This window comes from Sorex araneus, chromosome 2 (assembly GCF_027595985.1).
Source record: "Sorex araneus isolate mSorAra2 chromosome 2, mSorAra2.pri, whole genome shotgun sequence".
NCBI classification, from domain to species: Eukaryota; Metazoa; Chordata; class Mammalia; order Eulipotyphla; family Soricidae; genus Sorex; species Sorex araneus.
This window is the reverse complement of record NC_073303.1, coordinates 249935909-249959551: the sequence shown is the minus strand read 5'-3', so window position 1 is coordinate 249959551 and position 23643 is coordinate 249935909. Positions and strand designations below refer to the sequence as shown.

General features: G+C 57.1%; 1 protein-coding gene across 5 annotated transcripts in view; it reads right to left on the bottom strand.

The window, feature by feature from the left end:
• Nucleotides 1-9490: 9490 nt before the first annotated feature.
• The window catches only part of SGCD (sarcoglycan delta), a 223031-nt gene continuing 208878 nt past the window's right edge, over nt 9491-23643 (bottom strand). For all 5 annotated transcript variants that reach the window (XM_055126794.1, XM_055126795.1, XM_055126791.1 and 2 more), the window contains 2 exons: nt 17850-17973; nt 9491-16541 (listed from right to left, as the gene is read on the bottom strand). In XM_055126794.1, the coding sequence (XP_054982769.1) occupies nt 16368-16541; nt 17850-17973 (298 nt within the window). In that variant the 3' untranslated portion in view covers nt 9491-16367. The remainder of the gene's footprint in view (nt 16542-17849; nt 17974-23643) is intronic.

The window sequence follows — 23643 nt, the reverse complement described above, 5'->3', positions numbered from 1 at the left end:
TGGCATGAACCCCAGGGCTGGTGTCGGGCTGGTAAGGGGGTCCCCACTGCTCTGGACAGAAGTTGGAGCACCCCACTTCTAGGGAGGAGGAGAGATTGGGGAGAGGCGTACCCATGCCGAGTTCTGGGGTGGGGGATGGGCCCCCCTGTGTGGACAGAAGGGTGGGAAGGCCACGAGGGAGGGGGAGGCGGGAGAGGCCTGAGCACGGACGAGTCACAGGGGGGGACTGGCAGAGTGTCACCACAATAAAGCCCGTCTCCAAGGGAACAGCCTCTGCGACTCTCTCCACTTTTTGTTTTGTTTAGTTTTGGGGCCACACCCGGCAGTGCTCAGGGCTGACTCCTGGCTCTGCACTCAGGGATCCCTCCTGGCGGGGCTCAGGGGACCCGATGGGATGCCGGGAATCGAACCCGGGTCAGCCGTGTGTGCAAGGCAAGCGCCCTCCCCGCTGTATAAGTGGTTCAGCCCCTCCTGAAATTCTCTTCTTGGAGACGAGAGGCTTGATGATAACTTGGGGACCTGAGCACCTGTCCCACATCCTGTGCTCAGTCTCTGGTTTCCCCAGCCCCCAATGGACGGCCCTCCCCCACCAGCCTGTGCCTGTTCACACCCCCAGACCCCCAACCAGGATGTGCCCCCCTCCCCCACCCCCAGTGGAGGTCTCGACAGAGCCTCAAACGTGGCCTGACATCAAAACTGCTCTGGTCTTCTGATCCCTGAGTAGGAACTTCGGAACTCCGGGGCGGGGCAAAGATGGGGTCCCTATTCCTCCTCCTTGCACCCCAGCAGCTGTCCCTGGAACCTCAGCAGTGTTTTGGGGAGAGGGAGGGGGAGGGCGAGGGGGAGGGGGAGGGCAAGAGGGGGAGGGAGAAAGAAAACTGGGGGATTATTTAATTTGGGGGCGGGCCCACACTTGGCGGGGCTCAGAACTTTCTCCTGACTCTGCACTCAGGGGTCACTCCTGGCAATGCTCAGGGATGGGTGAGCTATGGGATGCTGGGGATTGAACTCGGGTCAGCTCTATGCAGGGTAAATGGCCTCTCCACTGTACTATTGCTCCAGCCCCATACTTTTCTTCTTCTTTTTTTTTTTTTTTTGCTTTTTGGGTCACACCCGGCGATGCACAGGGGTTACTCCTGACTCATGCACTCAGGAATTACCCCTGGCGGTGCTTAGGGGACCATATGGGATGCTGGAAATCGAACCCGGGTCAGCCATGTGCAAGGCAAATGCCCTACCCGCTGTGCTATTGCTCCAGCCCCTCTAGCCCCATACTTTTAATTAAAAAAAACACACACACACACAATTTATAAAAATTTAGACACTATTAAAGTTTTTATTTTTTTATTTTGTTTTTGCTTTTTGGGCCACACCTGGCGATGCTCAGGGCTGACTCCTGGCTCTGCACTCAGGAATTACTCCTGGCGGTGCTCGGGGGACCCTATGGGATGTTGGGAATCGAACCCAGGTCGGCCGTGTGCAAGGCAAATGCCCTCCCCGCTGTGCTATCGCTCCAGCTCCAATACACTATTAAAGTTTTTAATGATTGGGTTTCAGACATACAGTGTTCCAGCATCAACCCCTTCCCTAGTGTCCACTTCCCTGCACCAATGTCCTCTCCCGAGTTTCCCTCCCATGCTGTCCCCCTGCCCCCCATCCCCTTAGCCTGCCTCTATGGCAGGTACTTGAATTTTTTTTTTTAATAATTACTTTTTTGAACCACACCTGGCAATGCTCAGGGATGACTCTTGACTCTGCATTCAGGAATCCCTTCAGCGGTGCTCGGGGGGACCCTACAGGATGCCGGGGATCAAACCCCAGTCAGCCACATGTAAGGCAAATGCCCTCCCTGCTGTAGAACTTCTCTAGCCCCCAACCCCTATTTTTTGTCTTTTTTTTTAGGCCCCGTGCTTTACTGTTACTGATAGGATTTCGTGCATCACGCTGTAAGCACCCCTCTTCCCAAGTGACCCTTTCCCTTCTCCACTGTCATAAATGTCCCCTTCCCTGTCCTATCCACAACCCCACACCCGCACTCCCCAGTGGCAAGCTTCCTACTGAAGTCCAAGACCAATTTTCTATCGGGCATTTGTCATTCTCCTACTATGTTTGTTTTTTCTTTTGTTTGTTTTTGCTTGGGGGGCTGCACCCTGCAATGCTCAGGGGTCACTCCTGGCTCTGCACTCAGGGATCACTCCTGGAAGGGCTCAGGAGACCCTCTGGGATGCCAGGGATCGAACCCCTGTCAGCTGCACGCAAGGCAAACACCCTTCCCGCTCCACTCCAGCCTCCCTCCTCTTTCTTTATTCCTTTATATTCTGAGAGAGAGAGAGAGAGAGAGAGAGAGAGAAAGAGAGAGAGAGAGAGAGAGATCATTGAGATCATTCTATGGTGTTCTCTTGGGGAGGGGGATTTAAACACCATCCCCTGACCCCTACCCCACCCCCTGTCCATCTTATCAGTGATCTGGGTGAGAATTTTATGTGGGACCACTCCCTGCCCCCCCACACCTATACCAGAGCCCTTCACTGCAGGGACTAGAGCCGGGTCGACCTTGTTTATGTGTTAAACAGCAGGTTTGGGGGGTCCGGGGTACCTTGGCCCAGAGCCCGGCTCTGAAGGGATGTGGGGCCGGCTGTCATTTGCTTTCTGCTTGCCCTCCGCCGCTGGGCACCACCCTTAACCTTTTGGAAGCTGTGCATGAAATTTACATGGGTTACAGAGTTCCAGGGTGCATCTCCTGTGAATTATGAATTACACCCCCGGCCCTTTGCTGGAGAAATCCAGCTTCTCTGGGGGAGCCCCCCACGCAGAGGCTGAAGACCCTGGTCCACAGCTTTTGAGACTGTTGGGGTGGCACGGGCACCCAGGAAAAAAAAGAATCCCAACGGAGTACCTGGAAAACCTTTCTTTTCTCTCTCGGCATATTGATCACTTTGGCTGATGCATTTAAAATGCGGCTCGTGCCTGTTTCAGAGCTTTGCAAATAGTAGTGGGCACTTGATGACTATTTGTTCAGTTATTTGATATTTAAACAGACTTATTCAATAGAAGTCTCGTTCCGTGTCACACACGCCCAGTCGGTCTTGTTTGTCGGTTCGGGTCGTTGAGTTGTTGTATGTGACATCACTGTAGAAGACTCCCGAAGTTTATGAAGTTGCAGTTATTTATTTAACAGCTTTAAGAAGGGAGTTTGGGGGCTGCAGAGATAGGACAGCAGGGGAGGGCGTTTGCCTTGCACTCGTCCGACCTGGGTTCGATCCCCAGTATCCTACAGGGTCCCATGAGCACCACCAGGAGTGATCCCTGAGTGCAGAGCCAGGAGTCAGCCCTGAGCACCACCAAGTGTGGCGCAAAAAACTAAACAAAAGAAGGGAGTTTTAGATCCCTCTCTGATCCCCGGCTTGTTCTCCAGTCAGACCTCACACTGGTTCCTCATTGGTCCTATTATTCCACATGCCTGCTCCTCATTGGGTCTATTATTCCTCATGCCGGCTCCTCATTGGTTCTATTATTCCTCATACTGGTTCCTCATTGGTTCTATTATTCCTCGTGCCGGCTCCCCATTGGTTCTATTATTCCTCATACCAGCTCCTCATTGGTTCTTTTGTTCCTCATCCTGGCTCCTCATTGGTTCTATTGTTCCCTATGCCAGTTCCTCATTGGTTCTGTTGTTCCTCACGCTGGCTCCTCATTGGTTCTGCTGCTTTTGGGTTCTGGACCACACCCTGTGGAGTTCAGAGCTACTCCTGGCTCTGTGCTGGAAGGGCTGTGGGGGACATTTTGGGGCCATACCCACCAGGTGATGCTCAGGGCTGACTCCTGGCTCTGCACTCAGGAATCACTCCCAGCAGTGCTCAGGGTACCCTATGGGATGCCGAGGATCAAACCCAGGCGGGCCGTGTGCAAAGAAAGTGCCCTCTCCTCTGTACTGTTGCTCCATAACACCCTCCCCGGCCGCCCTCCCGCCCCCCATGCTTGGGGACCACACGCTACTGAGGGTGGAACCGGGGACCCTGCCCGCGAAATCTGCACTCAGTTATTGAGGTGTGTCTGTGGCACCCAGAACATTTAAAAAAACGGTTTTGTTGTTTGGGGGCCACATCCAGCTGTGCTCAGGGCTGAGTCCTGGCTCTGAGTCAGGGATCGCTCCTGGCGGGGCTCAGGGAATCCTATGGAATGCCGCGATTGAACCCAGGTTTGGCGTGTTTGAGGCCAGCGCCCTCCCCTCTGTGCTATCACTCTGCCCCCCCCCCCCCGATATTTCTAGGACTTTGCACCGAGGTCCTTCGTGCCTCTTTCCCAATCCTGCTTGCTTCGTTTTGGTGGGGTGGGTGGGATGGTGGTGGATGTCATCTGCTGGCGAGAAAGGAAGATCCTCTGCATCCAGCCTCACTGCCATGAGCTTTTCAGCTATACCAGCAAATGGGGCAGGGGTGGCGGTTCCCTCTCAGCACCTCCCGCGCTCCCTACATCCCTACACACACACACACACACACACACACACACACACACACACACACACACACACTCACACTCTGCTGCATCTGATCTTGTCTCAACCTCAACTGGGGTGTCCTGACCCCCGTCCCAGTGTTCCTAGGAGCTGGAAGACAAGGCTGCTGGTCCCGCTGTTCAGAAGCAAAGCCTTTTCCCATGCAGATACTAACCCCTAGTCCACGGAAACACTTGCTTCCACTCTGTGTCACGAAAGCTTCCACTTCCAGGGAGTGTTTGCCATGGCAGGAACAGGCTTCCCCGCCCCCCTGGGCCCTGCCCTCCTCTCCACCAATGAACGAGGGGCTCCCTACCGGCCCCCACCCTGGCCTCGGAGGTCCCAGCTCTCAGGCTCTGCTGCTCTGGAAACAGCCCACGGCGCCCAGCTCCTGGCGAGTGAGTCTTGCTCTTCCCAGAGCCGCAAAGTTGGAGACGTTCACGGCTTTGCTGCACCAGCCGCCCCAGGACTGAACCGGACCCGCTCCCTGCCGTCTGCAGGCTCAGCACCCACTCACCCCATAGGATGCTCTGGGGTAGGGTGTAGGGAGGTCCTGACAAGCGGTACCCAGCAGGGCTCGCCGGTGACCACTAGGGGGCAGTGTTGGTCTGTCTGCCTGGCCCCACTGGCGTCTGGCAGGACTAAACCGGAAGAGAGGAATTGGAACTCACTTTTTGGGTTTGTCCTTGGGCTACACCAGGCGGGGCTCAGGGCTCACTCATAGCTCTGCATTCTGAAATTACTCCTGGAGGGCTTGGGGGATGGGAGGATGGGGACCCATTGGGATGGCAGGGATCAAATCCGGGTTGGCTGTGTGCAAGGAAAACATCCTACCCATTGTGCTATTGCTCTATAGATAGCACTGTAGCACTGTTGTCCCATTGTTCATCAATTTGCTCCAGTGGGCACCAGTAACGTCTCCATTGGGAGGCTTGTGGTTACTGTTTTTGGCATATCGAATAAATATGTCACGGGGAGCTTGCCAGGCTCTGCCATGCGGGCGAGATACTCTCAGTAGCTTGCCGGGCTCTCCTAGAGGGGCGGAGGAATCAAACCCGAGTCAGCCGCATGCAAGGCGAATGCCCTACCTGCTGCGCTATGGCTCCAGTCCAAGCTCTAGCCCCTCAAAATTATTTTTAATGAGGCAATTTATCTGAATCAAGCTTTTCTGGGGGAGGATCACAGCTAACACAACCCACAGCTCGTGTTTTAGTGAAACATTTGGATGAATAAGAAGTCAGTTTTTGTCCATATGCCTTCCAAAATCTTTGTAGATGCCCCACATAGCCACATGGCTGTTGAGTCTTTCTCTTCCTTCCTTCTTTCTTTCTTTCTTTTTTTTTTCTTTTTTCTTTCTTTCTTTCTTTCTTTCTTTCTTTCTTTCTTTCTTTCTTTCTTTCTTTCTTTCTTTCTTTCTTTCTTTCTTTCTTTCTTTCTTTCCTTCTTTCTTCCTTTCTTTCCTTCTTTCCTCCTTTCTCTCTTTCTTTCTTTCTTTCTTTCTTTCTTTCTTTCTTTCTTTCTTTCTTTCTTTCTTACTTTCTTTCTTTCTTTCTTTCTTTCCTCCCTTCCTCCTTCCTTCCTTCCTTCCTTCCTTTTCTTTTTTTGCTTTTTGGGTCACATCCGGAGATGCACAGGGGTTACTCCTGGCTTTGCACTCAGGAATTACTCCTGGCAGTGCTTGGGGGACCCTATGGGATGCTGGGAATAGAAGCCGGGTCAGCCATGTGCAAGGCAAACGCCCTCCCCTCTGTACTATGGCTACAGCCCCTTTTGAGTCTTTCTAAACTGAATAAAATGCCTAAGGTTCTTTTTTGTTGGTTTGTTTGGGGGCGATGCCTGGCAGGGCTTAGGGCTTTACTCTGCACGTAGGGATCATGTGGAGTGTGGGGGATGGAACCTGGGTTTGGACCCGTGCAAGGCCAACATCCTCCCTGCGGTGCTGTGATGAAGAACCCTGCAATGCTTGAGGTTCCTTTAGCTCACGCGGTTATTCTAAATTATTGAGCATTTTTAATTTAATTTTTAATAATTTCTTCATTCATGTCTGAGTTCGGGGACACACCTAGCAAGCACTCAGGGATCGAGCTTGGCTCCATGCTTGGCTCTGTGCATGGGGAACTCTATGGGGTGCTGGGGTTCGAACCCTGGTTGCCACTTGCAAAGCAAATGCCCTCGCTGCTGTCGTGTGGCTCCAGCTGGGAAGAAGTCCTGAGCTAGGCTCTGAAGCTGTAGCTGAGAAGTGGTCTGAAAGAAACACTTCAGCCCCTCTTGGATCCCCTTCCAGGCGGGCGCCCTGCACTTTTTCGGGAACCGATTGTCCTAGCATTGTGGGGAAGCCCCCAAGGTGATGCAGCCTCGACCTGACACACCAGCCCCAGCTGGAAGCAAAGGGCGAAGACAGGAGAAATTTGCGTGTATTTGACATTTTATACTTTTCCAAGTGGCTTCTGTGTCTTTGAAAATCACCTTCCAGGGCTGGAGCAATAGCACAGCGGGGAGGGCGGCTGTCTTGCATGCAGCCAACCTGGGTTCAATTCCCAGCATCCCATAGGGTCCCCCGAGCACCGCCAGGAGTAATTCCTGAGTGCAGAGCCAGGAGTGTGTGAGAGCATTGCTGTGTGTGACCCAAAAAGAAAAAAAAAATCCACTTCCTGCCTGGGTTGGAGCTATAGCACAGAGGGTAGGGCGCTTGCCTTGAATGCGACCGACCTGGGTTCGATTCCTCCGTCCCTCTCGGAGAGCCCGGCAAGCTACCGAGAGTATCTCGCCCGCACGACAGAGCCTGGCAAGCTACCCGTGGCATATTCGATATGCCAAAAACAGTAACAACAAGTCTCACAATGTAGACGTTACTGGTGCCCGCTTGAGCAAATCGATGAGCAATGGGATGATAGTGACAGTGACTTCCTGCCTCTAGCCGAGAAATAGAATCTTGAGGGCCAGGGAGAAAAAGAAAGACTACTTTGATGGAAGAAAGAGCTTTCTTGCTCTTCTCCTTTTCCTTCTTTCTCTTCTCGAGGCTTCTAGCTGTGCTTTGCCAAGTCCAGCCTGCTGTAGTGCAGGAGCCCTCGAGACTGTCTTGGGGTGCAATCAGACTCAGGTGACCAGAGTAATTTTTTTAAACTGTATTTTAAAAAATTTATTTTATTTTATCTTTTTTTTTGGCTTTTTGGGTCACACCTGGTGATGCTCAGGGGTCACTCCTGGCTTTGCGCTCAGGAATTACTCCTGGCAGTGCTCAGGGGACTCTATGGGCTGCTGGGAATTGAACCTGGGTCAGCTGCATGCAAGGCAAACGCCCTCCCCGCTGTGCTCCAGCTCTCTCTCTCTCTCTCTCTCTCTCTCCCTCTCTCTCTCTCCCTCTCCCCCTCTCCCTCTCCCCCTCTCCCTCTCCTTCCCTCCCTCTCTCTCCCTCTCCCTCTCTCCCTCTCCCCCTCTCCCTCTCCTTCCCTCCCTCTTTCTCTCTCCCTCTCCCTCCCTCCCTCTCTCTCCCTCCCTCCTTCCCTCCCTCCCTCCCTCCCTCCCTCCCTCCCTCCCCGGCAAGCTACCAAGAGTATCCCGTCCGCATGGCAGAGCCTGGCAAGCTACCCGTGGCATATTCAATATGCCAAAAACAGTAACAAGTCTCAAGATGGAGACATTACTGGTGCCCACTCAAGCAAATCGATGAGCAACGGGATGACAGTGACAGTGGCTTTTTGGGTCACACCCAGCGATGCACAGGGGTTCCTCCTGGCTCTGCGCCATACGGGATGCCAGGCATCGAACCCAGGTCGGCCGAGTGCTAGGCAAATGCCCTCCCCTCCATACTGTCTCTCCAGCCCCGACTAGAGGAATTCTGAGGCCTCCATTAGCTGATGACGACCTGGGGTCCCAGACTCAAATCATGCAGCCCCATTTTCAGCCGTTCAAAGGGTTTCACACATCCTTCTGCCAGGAAGTCAGGTCACCAGGTAGCAGAGGTGCAGAAGCGGAGAAGCCATGTTTATTTAGTGTTCATTTGCTCACGACTGGGGGGCAGTGGTTTTCTGCAGTGAGCAATCTGGAAATTCCTGTCTCTGGTCTTAATCAATAAGGGCTTATTTCTGCAGTCTTATCTCAGTTAATCCCTGACACTGGTGGTAAAGATGGTCGGGGTTGAACCTGGGTTAGCCAAGTGCCAGGCAAGGGCCCTACCCATTGTACTACCACCCTAGCCCACCACGGTTTTGTTTTTTTGTTGTTTTGTATGCTTCTGGGTCACACCCAGTGGTACGCTGGGCTTACTCCAGACTCTGCACTCAGGGACCCTTCCTGCCTCTAGCCTAGAGACAGAATTGGTTCCCGAAAAAGTGCAGGGCACCTGCCTTCAGGGGATCCTAGAAGGGCTGAAATGTTTCTTCCAAACCAATTCTCAGCTCTGGAGCCTGGCTCAGGACGGCTTCCTGGCTGGAGCCGTAGGACAGCAGGGAGGGCGTTTGCTTTGCAAGTGGCCGACCAGGGTTCAATCCCCAGCACCCCATCAAGTTCCCCAAGCGCAGAGCCAAGGGTGATCGCTGAGTGCAGAGCCAGGTGTCAACCCTGAGCGCTCCTGGGTGTGGCCCCAAACTCAACCATTGATGAAGAAATTTTAAAACAATTCAAAATGGTCAAGAGTCTAGGATAACCGAGTATGCTAAAGGAACCTCAGGCATTTCAGGGACTTCATCATAGCACGGGGGAGGGGAGGGCGGGGGGGGGGGGGAGGGCGCTCTCGCCTCGCATGGGACCAACCCTGGGTTCCATCCCCAACACAAAAGTAGGTTCAGGGGACCCTCCGGGGTACTGAGGATCGAACCCGGGCCAGGCATTTGCAAGGCAAGTGCCTTCCCCGCCGTGTGTTTCTCCGGCCCCAGAATCTGAGCCGGAGCTAGGTTTGAGGGAGCGTGAGGAGTGGGTTAAGGGGGTCTGGGCATAAGCCTTTCGGGGGAGGAGGGGGGCTCCCCAAAGAAGTGGACCAGGACACGCTGCTTCTTACCAATCATTATTTTTTAATCTATTTTACAAGACCGCTGTCGAAATAATATTAAATACAAATTTTAATTTTTATACAGAAAGCGTAATAAAGTGAAAATAGTTCCGCGTATCTCGCCGCGTTATTGCAATGCTTTACAAAACGTTTTGCATAGTGTACAGGGATTCGATGTTATTCAAAACCCAACCCAAAGGGGGGGAAATAAAAGCTCTTAGCACACGCCACCCTCAAACCTGGAGGGAAACCCAGGCCTGCGGCCCCCCAGGCCCCCGGCCCCCCAGCATGACCCGGCGGCTGACTGGCTTGAACAGGCACCAGAATCTGGCTTCAGCTGCGCCTCTCCCCAGCACCGGGGCCATGTTCTCTCCCCGGACCCCCAAAACGCAAACTCCATGGGCAGCAGCGGGGGGCTTCTCCTCCACGGCCTGAACTAGGAGGGTATGACACCCCCTCTCCCAGGTCCCCCAAATGCTGGGTGCAAGTGAGAGCACATTGTATGTGTACCCCCAGATCCAGGTGTGCCCACCTTTTCCCCTTCCCTGCTGGGGCCACCCCCCGCTGCAGGGGGGACTTACAGCCAAGTTCTCACAACCTCTGCATGGGGGTCACTCCAGGGGGCCCCTGGGCAGCAGGTGGGGGAACCTCATGATTTTGGTTACTTTTTTTTTTTTTTAGTCATACCCGGAAGTCCCCAAGGCTGACTCCTTCTTTTCACATCAGGGCTCACTCCCAGCAGTGCTCAGGGGACCCTAGGGGATGCCGGGGATCGAACCTGGGTCAGCTGCGTGCAAGGCAAGCACCCTCCCCGCTCTCCCGTCGCTTTGGCAAACCTCGACCCCCACGCCATTTTCATTTCGTCCAGAATCAGCATCTTTAGATGGTTTCTGCTTCCCCCTAAGGCTTTCGGGGTGCTGGGGTCGGGGAGCTAAGTCTGGGCTGTCCCCAACCCCCAGGAGGCCAGGAAGGCTCCCCAGAAAGAGCAGGTATGAGTGGAGAGTAGGTCGGTGGGTGGGGGTGTGTGTGACCCCCTATCTTGGCGGCTTGCTCTTAAGTCTGGGGCAGGGCCCGGCTCTCAGTGGGACCCCAACTTGGTGCCCCGGACACTGGCCTGATTCTCGCCTTCTCAGGAATCAGACCCAGACCCCTAGTCAGCCCCCAGGTTGCACAGAAACCCCCCCCCGGTGCCCCTCTGCACCCCCTTCCTGGCAGGGGTTCCCCCCTCCCCACAGCTCTTAAATCAGGAATGTGGGGGTCTGCGTGTGGGATCGAGGTCAGGGGTGACCAGGGTGCCAGCCCATAAGGTCGAGGGACCCCCCCATTTCTCTCCGGTCAGGTTGGAGTGTTTTGGGGAGCAGCCTATTCCTGGAAATGGGCAGGTTCATTGTGAAATTGGGGGGGGCAGGGGATGGGGGTGTCTTAAACCACAGTGTCTAGGGGGGACAGCCTGGGTGCAAAATGCCCAGGGGGGTCTTGGGGCACCAGCTTGGAGGAAAAAGAGGACTGGGGATATGGGTGGAAGCCCCCTTTTTTGTTTGTTTTGGGGCCACACCCGGCGATGCTCAGGGCTGACCCCTGGCTCATGCACTCAGGAATTATTCCTGGCGGTACTCGGGGGACCCTATGGGATGCTGGGGATTGAACCCAGGTCGGCTGTGTACAAGGCAAACACCCTCCCTGCTGGACTATGGGCCTGGGTGCCCTTTGGGTCCCTTCCGTGGGTTTGGAGAGGTGGAAACGGGCAACATCCTGGGCCCCGAGCACTTGAGTGGTGAGCAAGGTGGGCCCAAGGGCTGCGAACTCGCCTACTCCCCCTGAAACTGGGGGCCACCCAGCCAGGCATCCCCACCCCAGGGGAAGGCATGAGAGGGAGCGAAGTTTGGGGGTCCTCCCTCAGCCCGCCTCTGACCCCGGCTCTCTGCTCTAGGGTGGCACCCCGTCTGGATAACCGGCTGGGAAGAAAGAAGAAAACATCGAGGGGCTCGAACCCTGTGAAACGCTGGTCTAGAAAGTGGCAGGAGAGAAGTCGCCAACACTCTCCCCAGAGGCCTCGGTTCCCACCCGTCCACCCGCCACCACCAGCTGCAGCCCGGCTGGCAGCTTTGAGTGCGGGCTCCCCACCCTCCGCCTCTGCTACCTCAGTTTCCCCACCAGCCTATGGGAGCACAGGGGTTGGGGAGGGGGGGGATGTGATCAGGAGTCAGCCAGCCTCTGAATTCACGCCAGATGTGGCGGCCGTGAGTCTTTCGGGGGGGGAGGGGGTGTCGGGGAGAGAAGGGACGTACTTGGCCCCCGAATCAGAGATGCACCCAGTGGCTCCGAAGAACGAGAGCTCAGAGAACGTGGCAGAAATGTAGGTGTTGGGGGCACCATAGACGGCGCCTGCTCCTGTCCGGGGCCAGCCCTGGCTCTTCTACAGCCCCCGCCCTCACCCCACCCCACTGGGGTCCCATTGGTGGGTGTGCGGGGGATTCCCATGGGAAAGGGGCACCTTCAAATCTGATTTCAGTGGCCCCGGGCAGAGAGAGAAAGAGAGGGGGGGAGAAGGGGAGAGAGGAGGGGAGAGAAGGGGGGAGAGGGGGGAGAGAGAAGAGAAAGGGGGAGAGAGAAGAGAGAGAGGGGGGGAGAGAGAAGAGAGAGGGAGAAAGAAGAGAGAGGGAGAGAGAAGAGAGAAGAGAGAAGAGAGAGAGGAGAGAGAGGAGAGAGAGGAGAGAGGGGAGAGAGAGGAGAGAGATAGAGGAGAGAGAGAGGGGAGAGAGGGGAGAGAGAGAGAAGAGAGAGAGAGAAGGGAGAGAAGGGAGAGAGAGGAGACGGAGAGAGAGGAGACAGGGAGAGAGAGGAGACAGGGAGACAGGAGAGAGAGAGAGAGAGAGAGTGTGTGTGTGTGTGTGTGTGTGTGTGTGTGTGTGTGTCGGGGGGTGATGGTGGGTGGGGTACCCTGCTTTGCTAAGGGTTTTATTTTCCTTATTTTTTTGACTTCTTGGGTCACATCCGGCGATGCTCAGGGGTTACTCCCAGCTCTGTGCTCAGCAATGGCTCCTGGTGATGCTCAGGGAGACCCTCTGGGATGCCAGGATGGAACCCAGGTGGGCCGTGTGCGAGGCAAACGCCCTCCCCACTGTCTTGTCGCCCGGGCGGTCACCTGCTCTGCTCCTGGGGTCTCAGTAGATGTACAGGCGTGGGGCGGGACCCCAGCCTGAGGGGCTGCTGCAGGCGCCACCCTGGCCAGGAGCCTTGGGGCCAGCTCTGGGGTCTGCAGGAACAAGAATAACCTCACTGCTCCCATCTGCTTCCTGGGCCGCTGCAGCTGTGCCAAGGCCCCCGCCCCGGGCTTCTCTGGACCCCCCCCCCACCTCCCCGATTCTTTTGTCTGATTTGGGGCCGCACCCAGCAGTGCTCAGGGCTTTCTCCTGGCTCTGCCTTTGGGGGTCTCTCCTGGTGGGGATAGTTCAGCAGGGACCCCAGGGGCTGCCAGGGATTGGACCCAGGTCAGCCATGTGCCAGGCAAGTGCCCTCCCGGCTGTCCTAGTGCCCCATCCCCCTACCCCTGCCCCCCGAGTCCTCTTTCTACAAGGACAGGGTGGATTCCCACAGGCCGTGAGGGTCAAGCCCAGGACAGCAGGCCAGGAGGGGCTCGGGTGACCACTGGCTCTTTGCTTGCTATCCCGGGTGCCCGTGACCCTCAAGGGGAGCCCTGTGGTCCCCCCAGTGGTCTGGCCCTGCAGGTGATACAAGCCTCTGACACCCTGGTGCTTTTTGAAAGCGCTCCCAGGGGTGTCTTCCGGGGGGCAGGGGGCGGGAACTGCAGTCTGTCTGTCCGTCTGTCTGTCTGTGCCACACCCAGCGATGCTCAGGGGTTACTCCTGGCTCTGCACCCAGGGATCCCTCCTGGCAGGGCTCAGAGGACCCTAGTGGGGTGCCAGGGATCGAACCCGGGTCAGCTTTGTTGTGCAAGGCCAGTGCCCCCTCCCCTCTGGACTGTCCCTCCGGCCCCGTGTGGTGCCACACTCCTGGCTGTGGGCAGGACTGACTGTCCCTCACTCCGCAGCGCTGGGATCTCTGCCTCCTGGTCAGCCCTGCCAGTGGACACCCCTGCAGCAGCAACACGGAGGGAGGGGTGGTCTCAACACCGGGGGTACACCAGAGCCCCCCAACCTCAACTGGCTTGGGTGGGCCTCCTCGCCTGAGGTCACCAAGCCATGGTGAGGTCACCTGCCCTGTCTCGTCGGTGACACAGTGATGCTAAAGCCATGTGCAGGGTACACTATGGTGCCTGCTGTTCCCCCCCACACACCCCTTTCCCTAGAGGACAGGTTTTGGGGGCAGCGTCTGCCACACCTGGGACTCTTCCCAAGGATGGGCACGATACAAGAGTGCTCGGTATTTCACAGGGAGGGGACACAGTGAAATTGCAGAAGGATGGGGATGCCCTCGGACCCACGAGAGCAGGGCTGGGGAGCCCGGGGCACCCCCAGCCTCACTCTCGGACCCAGGGCACAGGCAAACGGGCCACAACGCGGTCAGGAGCGGGAGGCCCCGGGCCAGCCCCTGGGATGTCAGGGCCGCAGCTCCTGGGCTGGATGTTCCCCGCCCGGGTTCTGGAAGGTGGAAGGGGGCTGGAGGACTCGAGACCCCTTTATACGGGTGACCCCCCCTCCCGTGTGACTATCTAGGAGACCGCCCCCAGGGAGTCTGGCTTTTTAAAACCCAAGATATGTAATTATTATTATTATTTTTTAATGTCCAAGTTAGAAGCCCTAGGTTTGTGTTTTGACCTCAGACTGCTCCTGATAATTTATTGTCGGGGAGTTTGGGTGCTCAGGGGAGGAGAGAGGAAGTGCCTGAAACCATTTTGGAAGCATCTTCCCAGATCTGGCCCTGGAAAGCCGCCTTGCATCCAGGTGCAAAGTCCCGGTGTGTGTGTGTGGGGGGTCACTTAACACCAACAAAAACCAGCACCCCCCCAGCCCCCTCCCAAGCCCAGGAATTGGAATTGCTTCCATCTCAGTGCTCATTTCTTTCATTGACTGTGGGATCCATCACCTCCATGGATGAAGTGGGCTTTTGTTTGGGGGGAGGGTTGGAGAGTGAGGGTGCTCATCGAATTTCCCCTCACTGGCCCCAAAGGCCTGACCCCGGGCTCCGAGGCCCTGGTTTGAAGGAATCCAGAGGAAACAGGTTCCATATAGTTTCCCTTCACCCACAGATACTGGGGGGGGGGTCCGGGCTGTGGACCCCGTGTCTGGTCCTGGCCCCCAGGGAGCTCACGGTTTATGGGGTGGACTCGGGGGTCCGGGGGGCCTTGGGGTGCGTGTGGATGTGGGCATTGTTGGGGGCCCCCTTGGGATCTCAGTGACGATGACCCAGAGTTTCTATATGGCTTCCTGGTGGGGCTCAGACACTGCGACCCACCAACAACTCAGAAGGTCCCACCCCCCCCCGTCCCCACCCCAGGTGTGTGTGGGGGGTGTCCGTGCATTATGACCGGAGGGGGGGGGCGAAGTGGGGGTCAGGGCAGCCCCTGGACCCCACACGCTTGAGCCTGCACTGAGCGCGTGGGGGCTGGCAGCCACCCTGGACCCCGTTTCTAGGGACTCCCAATGGGTGGGACACCATGAGGGAGAAACGGGATGCCGTCAGGGCTGTTCGTCCCTGGCCCTGGCCCTCTCCGTGTCCACTCCCGCCCGCCCGTCAGGCCCAGCTGCCTGGGCCGGCAGTGGTCCCCCTCCCCCCGACCCCCCCTCCCCGCCCCTCTCCTGGCCCCACAGGAAGGACGGATGGCTCGCGGTGCCCTAAACAGGATGTGCTTTTCGTGGCTGCGAGGCGGGCCTTAAGGCAAAGGTGTGGTTCCCCTCTTTAAACAGAGATGACAGCCCGGTCTCGGCGCAAGAGCTGGCCGGGGCGACCCTGGAGGTGGGGATGGCAGTGAGGCGGCGGGGGCGGGGGGGGGGGGAATGGGGTGAGTGGGGGGTGGGGTGTATGATGGGGGGAAGGGCAGTGAGGACAGGAATCGGGGTGCAGTGGCCCCAGGACACTGGTGCTCTGAGGGGGACCCCAGGTCTGGGAGGGGGTGAGGAGGGCTGTGAGGGGTTAAAAAATCTCAGGCCCTCTGTGCCAGATATCTGGGTGTCGGGAGGAGAACCCGGGAGCACCCGTGGCACGCTGGGGTACCCGACCCCCCTCATACCATGGGCCATTTCTGACTCTCAATGCTTTTTATTTTTGGGGGGGAGTATACAGAGCATCACCCCTCCCCCAAAACGTGGCCCTGGTGGGTGCCTCCTCTCTGCGACCCGTTGGGACACCCCTACCCGTTTTTTTTGTTTGTTTGTTTTGTTTTGTTTTTTGGCCCTTTGGGTCACACCCGGCCACGCTCAGGGGGTTCCTCCTGGCTCTGCACTCAGGAATCACTCCCGGCAGGGCTCAGGGGACCCTAGGGGATGCCGGGGATCGAACCTGGGTCGGCTGCATGCCAGGCAAACGCCCTCCCCGCTGTGCTATCGCTCCAGCCCCTCACCCCCACCCTGTAGTAGAATGAGGTTCCCCTGCTCCTACCCGGCATCCCCCTGCCCAGCCAGAGTGGGGTCGGTCGGGGTGGGGGTTGTTGCCCCCAGGAAGTGAGAGGGGTGGGGGCTGCACTCTGATTCCTGCCCCCCACCCCAGCCCTGGGGGTCTCAGCACGAGGAAATGGGCGGGGACAGGCAGGCGGGCGTGACCGCGTCCAGCCTGCAGGAGAGAGGGGGATGGGGGGGTGTGGTGGTGGGGGGGTGCGATGCAGATGAAAGTGGGTCTCTCAGGGTCACCCGGGCTTCCCTTGCCCCCGAAACCTTCTATACAGAGGCTATACACATTTATTTATGTACACGGAGGTGGCCGAGGCGCTCAGAGGCAGACGCTGGTGTGGGCCTGGCACGTGGAGCCTGCGCCCGCCTGCGCCAGGAAGAGCCGGCCGTTGGCGCACGCGCAGATCTCGAACACCTTCTGCCGGGCGCCCGCGGGCGCGTGGGCCCCGTGGGGCAGCCGGGGGAGTCTGATGCTCGCGGCGTCCAGCCTGATCTGCCGAGAGTGGGCACGGCGCGGTTGGTTGGTTGGTTGGTTACAGATCGGGGAGGGGGGGAGTCCCGGCCGGCCCCACCTCCACCCGGTGGCACAGCCCCGGGGTGTGTTGTGGGTGAGTCCGGGACCTCGGGGTCCCCTTGCACGGTGATCTAGGATGCGCTTTTGCTTTGGGGGTTAGGGGTGAGGCGGAGGGTGTGCTGGAAACTGGGAACAAACGCCTTTTTGCTTTTAACTTAAAAAAAAATTTGGGGGGGGCTGGAGCAATAGCACAGTGGGTAGGGCATTTGCCTTGCACGCGGCCGACCCGGGTTCAATCCCCGGCATCCCATAGGGTCCCCCAAGCACTGCCAGGAGTAATGCCTGAGTGCAAAGCCAGGAGTAACCCCTGAGCATCGCTGGGTGTGACCCAAAAAGCAAAAAAAAAAAAAAAAAAAGAAAGAAAAAAATTTTTTGTTTGTTTTTGGGGCTGGAGCGATAGCACAGCGGGGAGGGCGTTTGCCTTGCACTCGGCCAACTGGGTTCGATTCCCAGCATCCCATAGGGTCCCCTGAGCACTGTCAGGAGTAATTCCTGAGTGCAGAGCCAGGAGTAACCCCTGTGCATCGCCGGGTGTGACCCAAAAAGAAAAAAAAATATTTTTTTTTTGTTTAGGGGTGGGGGCGTGCCTGGCCTGGCTGTGCTCAGGGCTGACTCCTGGCTCCGCACTCAGGGATCACGCTTGAGGGACCCTGTGGGATGCCGGGGATGGAACCCAGGTTGGCTGTGTGAAGGCAAACACCCTCTTGCCCACTGCACTATCCAGTCTCATCAGCTCCTCCTCCTCCTCCTTCTTTTTTTTCTTTTGAGGCCACACCCAGCGATGCTCAGGGCTGACTCCTGGCTGTGCCCAGGGGGCCCCTATGGAATGCTGGGCATCGAACCCAGGTCGTTTGTGTGCAAAGCCCACCCCCCCCACCGCCGCACTGCAGCTCCAGCGTTTGTATTTGGGGCCACACTCGGTGTGCAGAAACCATTCCTGAGTCAACCCCAGCAGGGGGCGGGGGCGCCTATGTGTAGCTCTGGGGACCCACGAGGGGGGTGGCTGTGTGCAAGGTCTTGGTGGTCTCTCCTGGGCCAGGACTGAGGAAACAAACAGTCAGGGCTGATACCAAACCAAGCGGCCGGCAGCTGCTGGTGTAATGGGGGTGGGTGGGGGGGCAGACATGACAGGGGCTTCCCCCCCCACTGGTGATGGCTGAAGGCACCGCCTCGGGGCTGCGCGGGTGGGTGGGTGCGTGGGTGGGCCCGAGGGCGGCGCCCGCCTACCTCTCCATCTTTGGACTCCAGCCTGAGCTCGGCCCTGCACGTGGCCTCCAGGTTGCCGGCCTCCGCGTTGATTTCCACCCCCTTGGGGGCCTCCATCACCAGGGAGCGTGTGGGCGACTCCAACCTGGAAGAGACATGGGGACCGGGGCTGGAGCAAGAGCACAGCGGGGAGGGGCGTTTGCCTGGCACGCACGGGTTAGATTCCCAGCATCCCCGAGGGTCCCCCGAGCACTGCCAGGAGTGATTCCTGAGTGCAGAGCCAGGAGGAACCCCTGAGCATCACCGGGTGTGACCCCAAAAGTAAAGAGACACGGGACCAAGAGTGAGGCTTCCGCCACCCTCCCCACCACCCCTACAGTGCCCTGCACCAGGGGGTGGAGGGGACCCTGGGGGCATTGAGGCATGATTCTGCATCCGCGGCTCGAGTGGCCCCTTGGTCTACTGTCCCCATGTCTAGTGCCCCGTGTTGGAGCCCCCGTTGTCCATGCCTGAATGGGCTTGTGTCTGTGGAGGGATGGAGTCTGGGCTGGGGCGGCGGTGACCAGGGGAGTCTTTCCTGCCGTTTTCTTTGTGAACGGAACCACTCGGTGAGGGGCCCGGGATTCAGAACTGTTGGTTCTTTCCAGTCCTTAACCTGGTGGACGGGGGCAGGGGAAAACCCGGCCTGGGCTCACACATTCCCGACTTTGTCTCTCGTCCTCACCGTCCAGTGGGGGGGGCCACCCCCCGCTGTGCTCAGGGGCCATGCGTGGCGGCGACAGGGGTGGGGAGGGGGGGCACGTTGGGCAGAGACCACCTGAAGATTCCAGAGTGATACAGGGGATGTGCTGTGTGGTGTGTGCTGTGTCTGTGTGTACGCGTGTATGCACTGTGTACTGTGCATGTATGCTCTGTGTGTGTGTGCGTTGTGTGCTGTATTGTGTGCTAGGTGGTGTGTGTTGTATGCAGGCTGTATTGTGTGCTACGTGGTATGTGTGGGTGTTGTATATTGTGTGTGAGGCCCAGGCTGAGCCTCGGTGTCTCCCGTGCCCTGAGTAGCTCCCACACAGCCCGTCCCCAGGGAGCAAGTGGCCAGAGGCAGCTTCTGGCCCCTGCCTGCTGGGTTCCGGGGCTCCGGCGAGGGGCGGGATGTGCGCCTGTGAGACTCCCTCGTCCATCACATCCCCACCCGCCGTCTAGTGGAGCAGGCCGTGTGTGTGTGTGTGTGGGGGGTGGACGCGTCCCTTAGCTAAGGCAGGCTGGAGGGTCCCCTCATGTGCTTGGCTGGGATGGACACTTGGCCCCTTGGCCCCACCAGGCCTGTGTCGTTCCGGCTGGAAAGGCCCGGTATCTGGCTCCTGCTCCGTGGACGCAGGTGCAAGTAGGCAGGGGGGCGTTGGGAGGGTGGGGGGAGGGGGCTGCGGGCCAGGCAGGCTATGTCCCTGCCCTGACCCCTCAGCCTCACTCGGCCCCCAAACCACAGTGCAGGGGACATGGCTCCCACCTTTAGGGGACTCCACAGGGGCTTGGGGATGGAACCCAGGCCAGCTGCATGCAGAGCAGGCACCCTCCGTGCTGACCCCTGATGGCCTCACAGTTGGGGGGGCCCCTACTGACCCGCTGACCTCTGTGCCCACGGTGCAGGATGACATCATTGCTTTGTCTTTTTTCCCTTTGCCACAAGGAGCTTAGCTTGTCACACCCATCAAGGTGCTCCCGAGTCACTCCCGTTTCTTTGTCTATCTGTAACCACTTCTCTATGCTCTCTTCCCCCCCAATCAGACTGGTAATTTGTAAGGTCAGATCTTTCTAGGACACTGAACTTATACTGTAAGTTAATATTGCCTTTCTCCTCTCCTTGTGTCTTTTGAATAGTTTACTTTAAAGCAATGTCCTTTTTGTATAGACACAAGAAGACAATATTATGCTTTTGTAACTTGGGATTTAATTGGCTTCAAATATTATTCATTCCTGGGCATCTGCTTTCTCCACTTAAGCCTCAGTTGTCCTCAATTCCTAGCAAGGGACAGAACGGATCCAAGGCAAGCGGTGAGTTATGTGCTACCCTGGCATCGAGATGGGCCTGGCCAAAGTGCCTAATGCTTAACTATAAGTTAAGAGCTTGGTCATGGACAAATGCTGTCATGATCCAAAAGCAATGACGAGACTAGGACCCTAGTCATATAGACATAATGACGAGTTAGGGATAGGAAAGACTAATCTGGCCTGAGCACTGTAGTCTGAGATCGAGATGGCCCCAGGAGAGCAATTCTATAAGCTTAATGCATTTCTTATTGTGTCCATACAAAATGATTAATACTATGCGTGCTTATATGTTTGCTGGACGAGGAGAGGAGAAACACACTCACGGGACTCTGCCCTTGGGTGGGTGTCCTGCTGAAAGAGAATCTGTCCTAGAAGCAGCATCCCCTGAAGGGAAAGAACTTTCCCCCTATTGATGGTGACCACACCTATGTGTAAGCCCCAAGCTCCTCAGGCTGGGGGATTTAAGGAGGCTGGAAGAGGGGGTTGGGGGCGAGATCCAGGGAGAGATCGAGAGCCAGGAGAATGGAATAACCGACAACTGATCAATCAGCCGGCTTGGCCCTCGTTTCCTCCTCCTTCTGCCCCATGGCCCGGGCTGCTCAGGCCGGGTGAGTGGCCCGGGACCGACCCCCTCGAACCCAGGGGCGGCCGACCGGGAGAGCCACCAGGCTCTTCCCCCGGCCGCCCCCTGGCATTAGTTTTTTACAGCCCACGGTGGAGAAGGGGGTCTGCCTTCAAGGATCCCATGCCCCCCCAGCCCCAATCTCACATGAGGCTGGGGTTTGGTCTCTGGGGAGCCTCTGAGAGTGCGAGGGTCCCTCCCCGCCTGAGGAACCGCGAGGGTTTGCCCTGCAGGGGCTCCGAGGACCCCCTGCCCAGGTTCTGGGGGGGGGAGGGGGCAGTACTGGGTCCTCGGGTCATGGTCATCAGAGGGCGCTTGGGGAAGGGAGCAAAGGCCACGGCGAGACCTCGGCGGGGTCCCAAGAAGAGACAGTACCCCAAGCTGGGGACACCGTGAGGCCACAGGCCCTTTCGGGGTGCTGACCTGGGGCGGGGGGGGCAAAGGCATCAGCTGCCCCCTGACTGGACAGCAGGTGCACGGTGCCCCCCCCCCTTGTGGCAAATGTCCCTCCCCGACAGCTGAGATCCCCCCTCCCCTTTTCATGAGAGACATAATGAAAAAAAATTTCATATTAAAACATAGCCTTTCAACGTATCTGTTTGTAGTCGGATGTTTTGGGCCACACCTGGCGATGGTCGGGGCCGAGTGACAGCCAAATATCCCCATGGCCAGGAGCGACAATTTCACAGGTTGGTTCCCTGCGGAAATCGGTCTTAGCAGTCAGAAGTCAATCCTCGGGGCGGGGGGGGGGTGGGTGAGAGGTTGGGGTGGGAAGGACCAACACCGGGATCAGACCCTCACAAACAACCTCGGAAATAAAAAAAGGTGTTCAAAAAATAGTCTGTGGGAAAGAGCGGCGGGTGTTGGGGAAGTTAGTGCAGGCCCCTTCCTGCATCCTGTTCCCCCTCCCTGCCCCCCGTCCCCCGGTCACCTGACTTCCAGCAGCGAGCCCGCTGGGAGGAGATGAGAAGGGCAAAGCCCCCCTGAAGTACGGGAAGGATCAATCACGAAGGCCTCCCTGGGGTTGGTGAAGGGGGACAGGCTGGGGAGAGTCTCTCAAGGGGGAATGAGGTAGTTCAGTGGGGTTGGGTACCATTAACTCTTTTTTTTTCTCTTTGGCTCACACTCATGATGCTCAGGGGTTCCTCCTGGCTCTGCACTCAGGGATGACTCCTGGTGGGTACCATTGACTCTTAATGACCACTAAGGGGCCAATTCTCCATCAGGAGTCGGAGAGAGCAGGGGAACAGATAGCTCTGCTGGTCTGGGGAGGGCAGGAGAGGAAAAAGGGGGAGCGGAGAAAGAGAGGAGGTGGGGAGGAGGAGCAGAGCTGGGGGCGGCGGCTGTGTAGACAGTCCGGGCCCCTGGAATGGGAAAGGGTGGGATGGACCCGGAAATCCCTTGATTCTGCTGCAGCATCTTAAAAAGCAAAAGGCTTTGTGGAAAGGGCCCAATGCTTAGAAAACTAACCACTGTGTCGGGATCAAGGGCTGCGGGAAAGAAGGAGCAAGGAGGGAGAAAACCCGAGACCTCTTACCGTTCCTTCGCGAGAACCAGCAAGAATCTCTTACTATTATTCCTGTATAATCTCAGTATAATATTTAATATAATATGCAATGTATATATACTGTAAATGATATATAATACATGATCTTTATAATTATATAGTCTCAAAAGATTTCTTACTATTCCTATGCAGTCTCTCTGCAGATCCTTTGGCTAGAGAAATTAAAGCATGCACCTCCATGTGTCTGCACACACACACACACACACACACACACACACACACACAATTAAAGCCAACCCATCCAGGGCTAGAGCGATAGCACAGCGGGGAGGGTGTTTGCCTTGCACGCGGCCAACCCGGGTTCGATTCTCAGCATCCCATATGGTCCCCTGAGCACCGCCAGGAGTAATTCCTGAGTGCATGAGCCAGGAGTAACCCCTGAGCATCACTGGGTGTCACCAAAAAAGCAAAACGACAAAGCCAATCCATCCAGCCAACCTGTCCAGCCGATACTTCCAGTAGGGGGAGTTCTGGGCGAGGGGAGGGGGAATTGGGGGGGGGGTGGTACACTCCCAGCGCGTCCTCCTCTGCTCCCGGAAACTCAACTCTGACCCGCCGCGCTGGCTGCCCACGTTGATAAAGTGCTGACGGGCAATAAATCCTGAGCTGGCTCTAGACACGTTAAGAGTAAAGGGATAAATTCATTCCTTTTCTGTCAGCACTGTGGGCCCCGTCTCCGTCCTTCCTTCCTGATGATATACACACCCTTGAAATCTTTCAACACGCAAAGGAGTGCAGATTTAGGGCCTAAACATTCCAAACGCAAAGTCCTCCACAACAGCTGGCTGCACGTGTGGGGTGGGGACAGATTTCGCCAGTGTCCTCGGGGGAAATAGTCTGTCACACACAGTGACTGTCAGCCTTGGGGTGGGGCGCTAAGGCTGACTTTGAGGTTGGGAGCTTCCTGTCCTGATTAGATTGGGGGGGGATCTTGAAAGAAGACTTTGCATAATTGACTAAAAACACAATAGCCCGGAACACAGCCGACATGGGTTTGATCCCCGGCATCCCATAGGGTCCCCAGAGCACCGCCAGGAGTGATTCCTAAGCATTGCCGGGAGTAGCTCCCACAAACTCCAAATTAAAACACAATAGCCCATGTGATCAAAGTCATAGGGCAGGGGACCAGAGTGATAGCACAGCAGGTAGGGCGTTTGCCTTCCACGCAGCGACCTGGGTTCAATTCCCAACATCTTATATGGTTCATGGTTCCTGGAGCACTGCCAGGAGTAACCCCTGAGCCTCCCTGGGTGTGACTCCCCTCCAAAAAAACAAATAGGACAGTTGGTGGGCTGGAGCGATAGCACAGCAGTTGGGCGTTCGCCTCTCACTCGGCCGACCCGAGTTCGATTCTTTCGCCTGAGCGGCAGAGCCTGGCAGGCTACCCGTGCGTATTGGATATGCCAAAAACAGTAACAATAAGTCTCTCAATGAGAGATGTTACTGGTGCCCGCTCGAACAAATCAATGAGCAACGGGATGACAGTGACAGTGACAGGACAGTTGGGGGCCTCTTGCATGGGGCCTACCTGGGTTCGATCCCCGGCACCCCATAGGGTCCCCCGAGCACCGGTGAGAGTG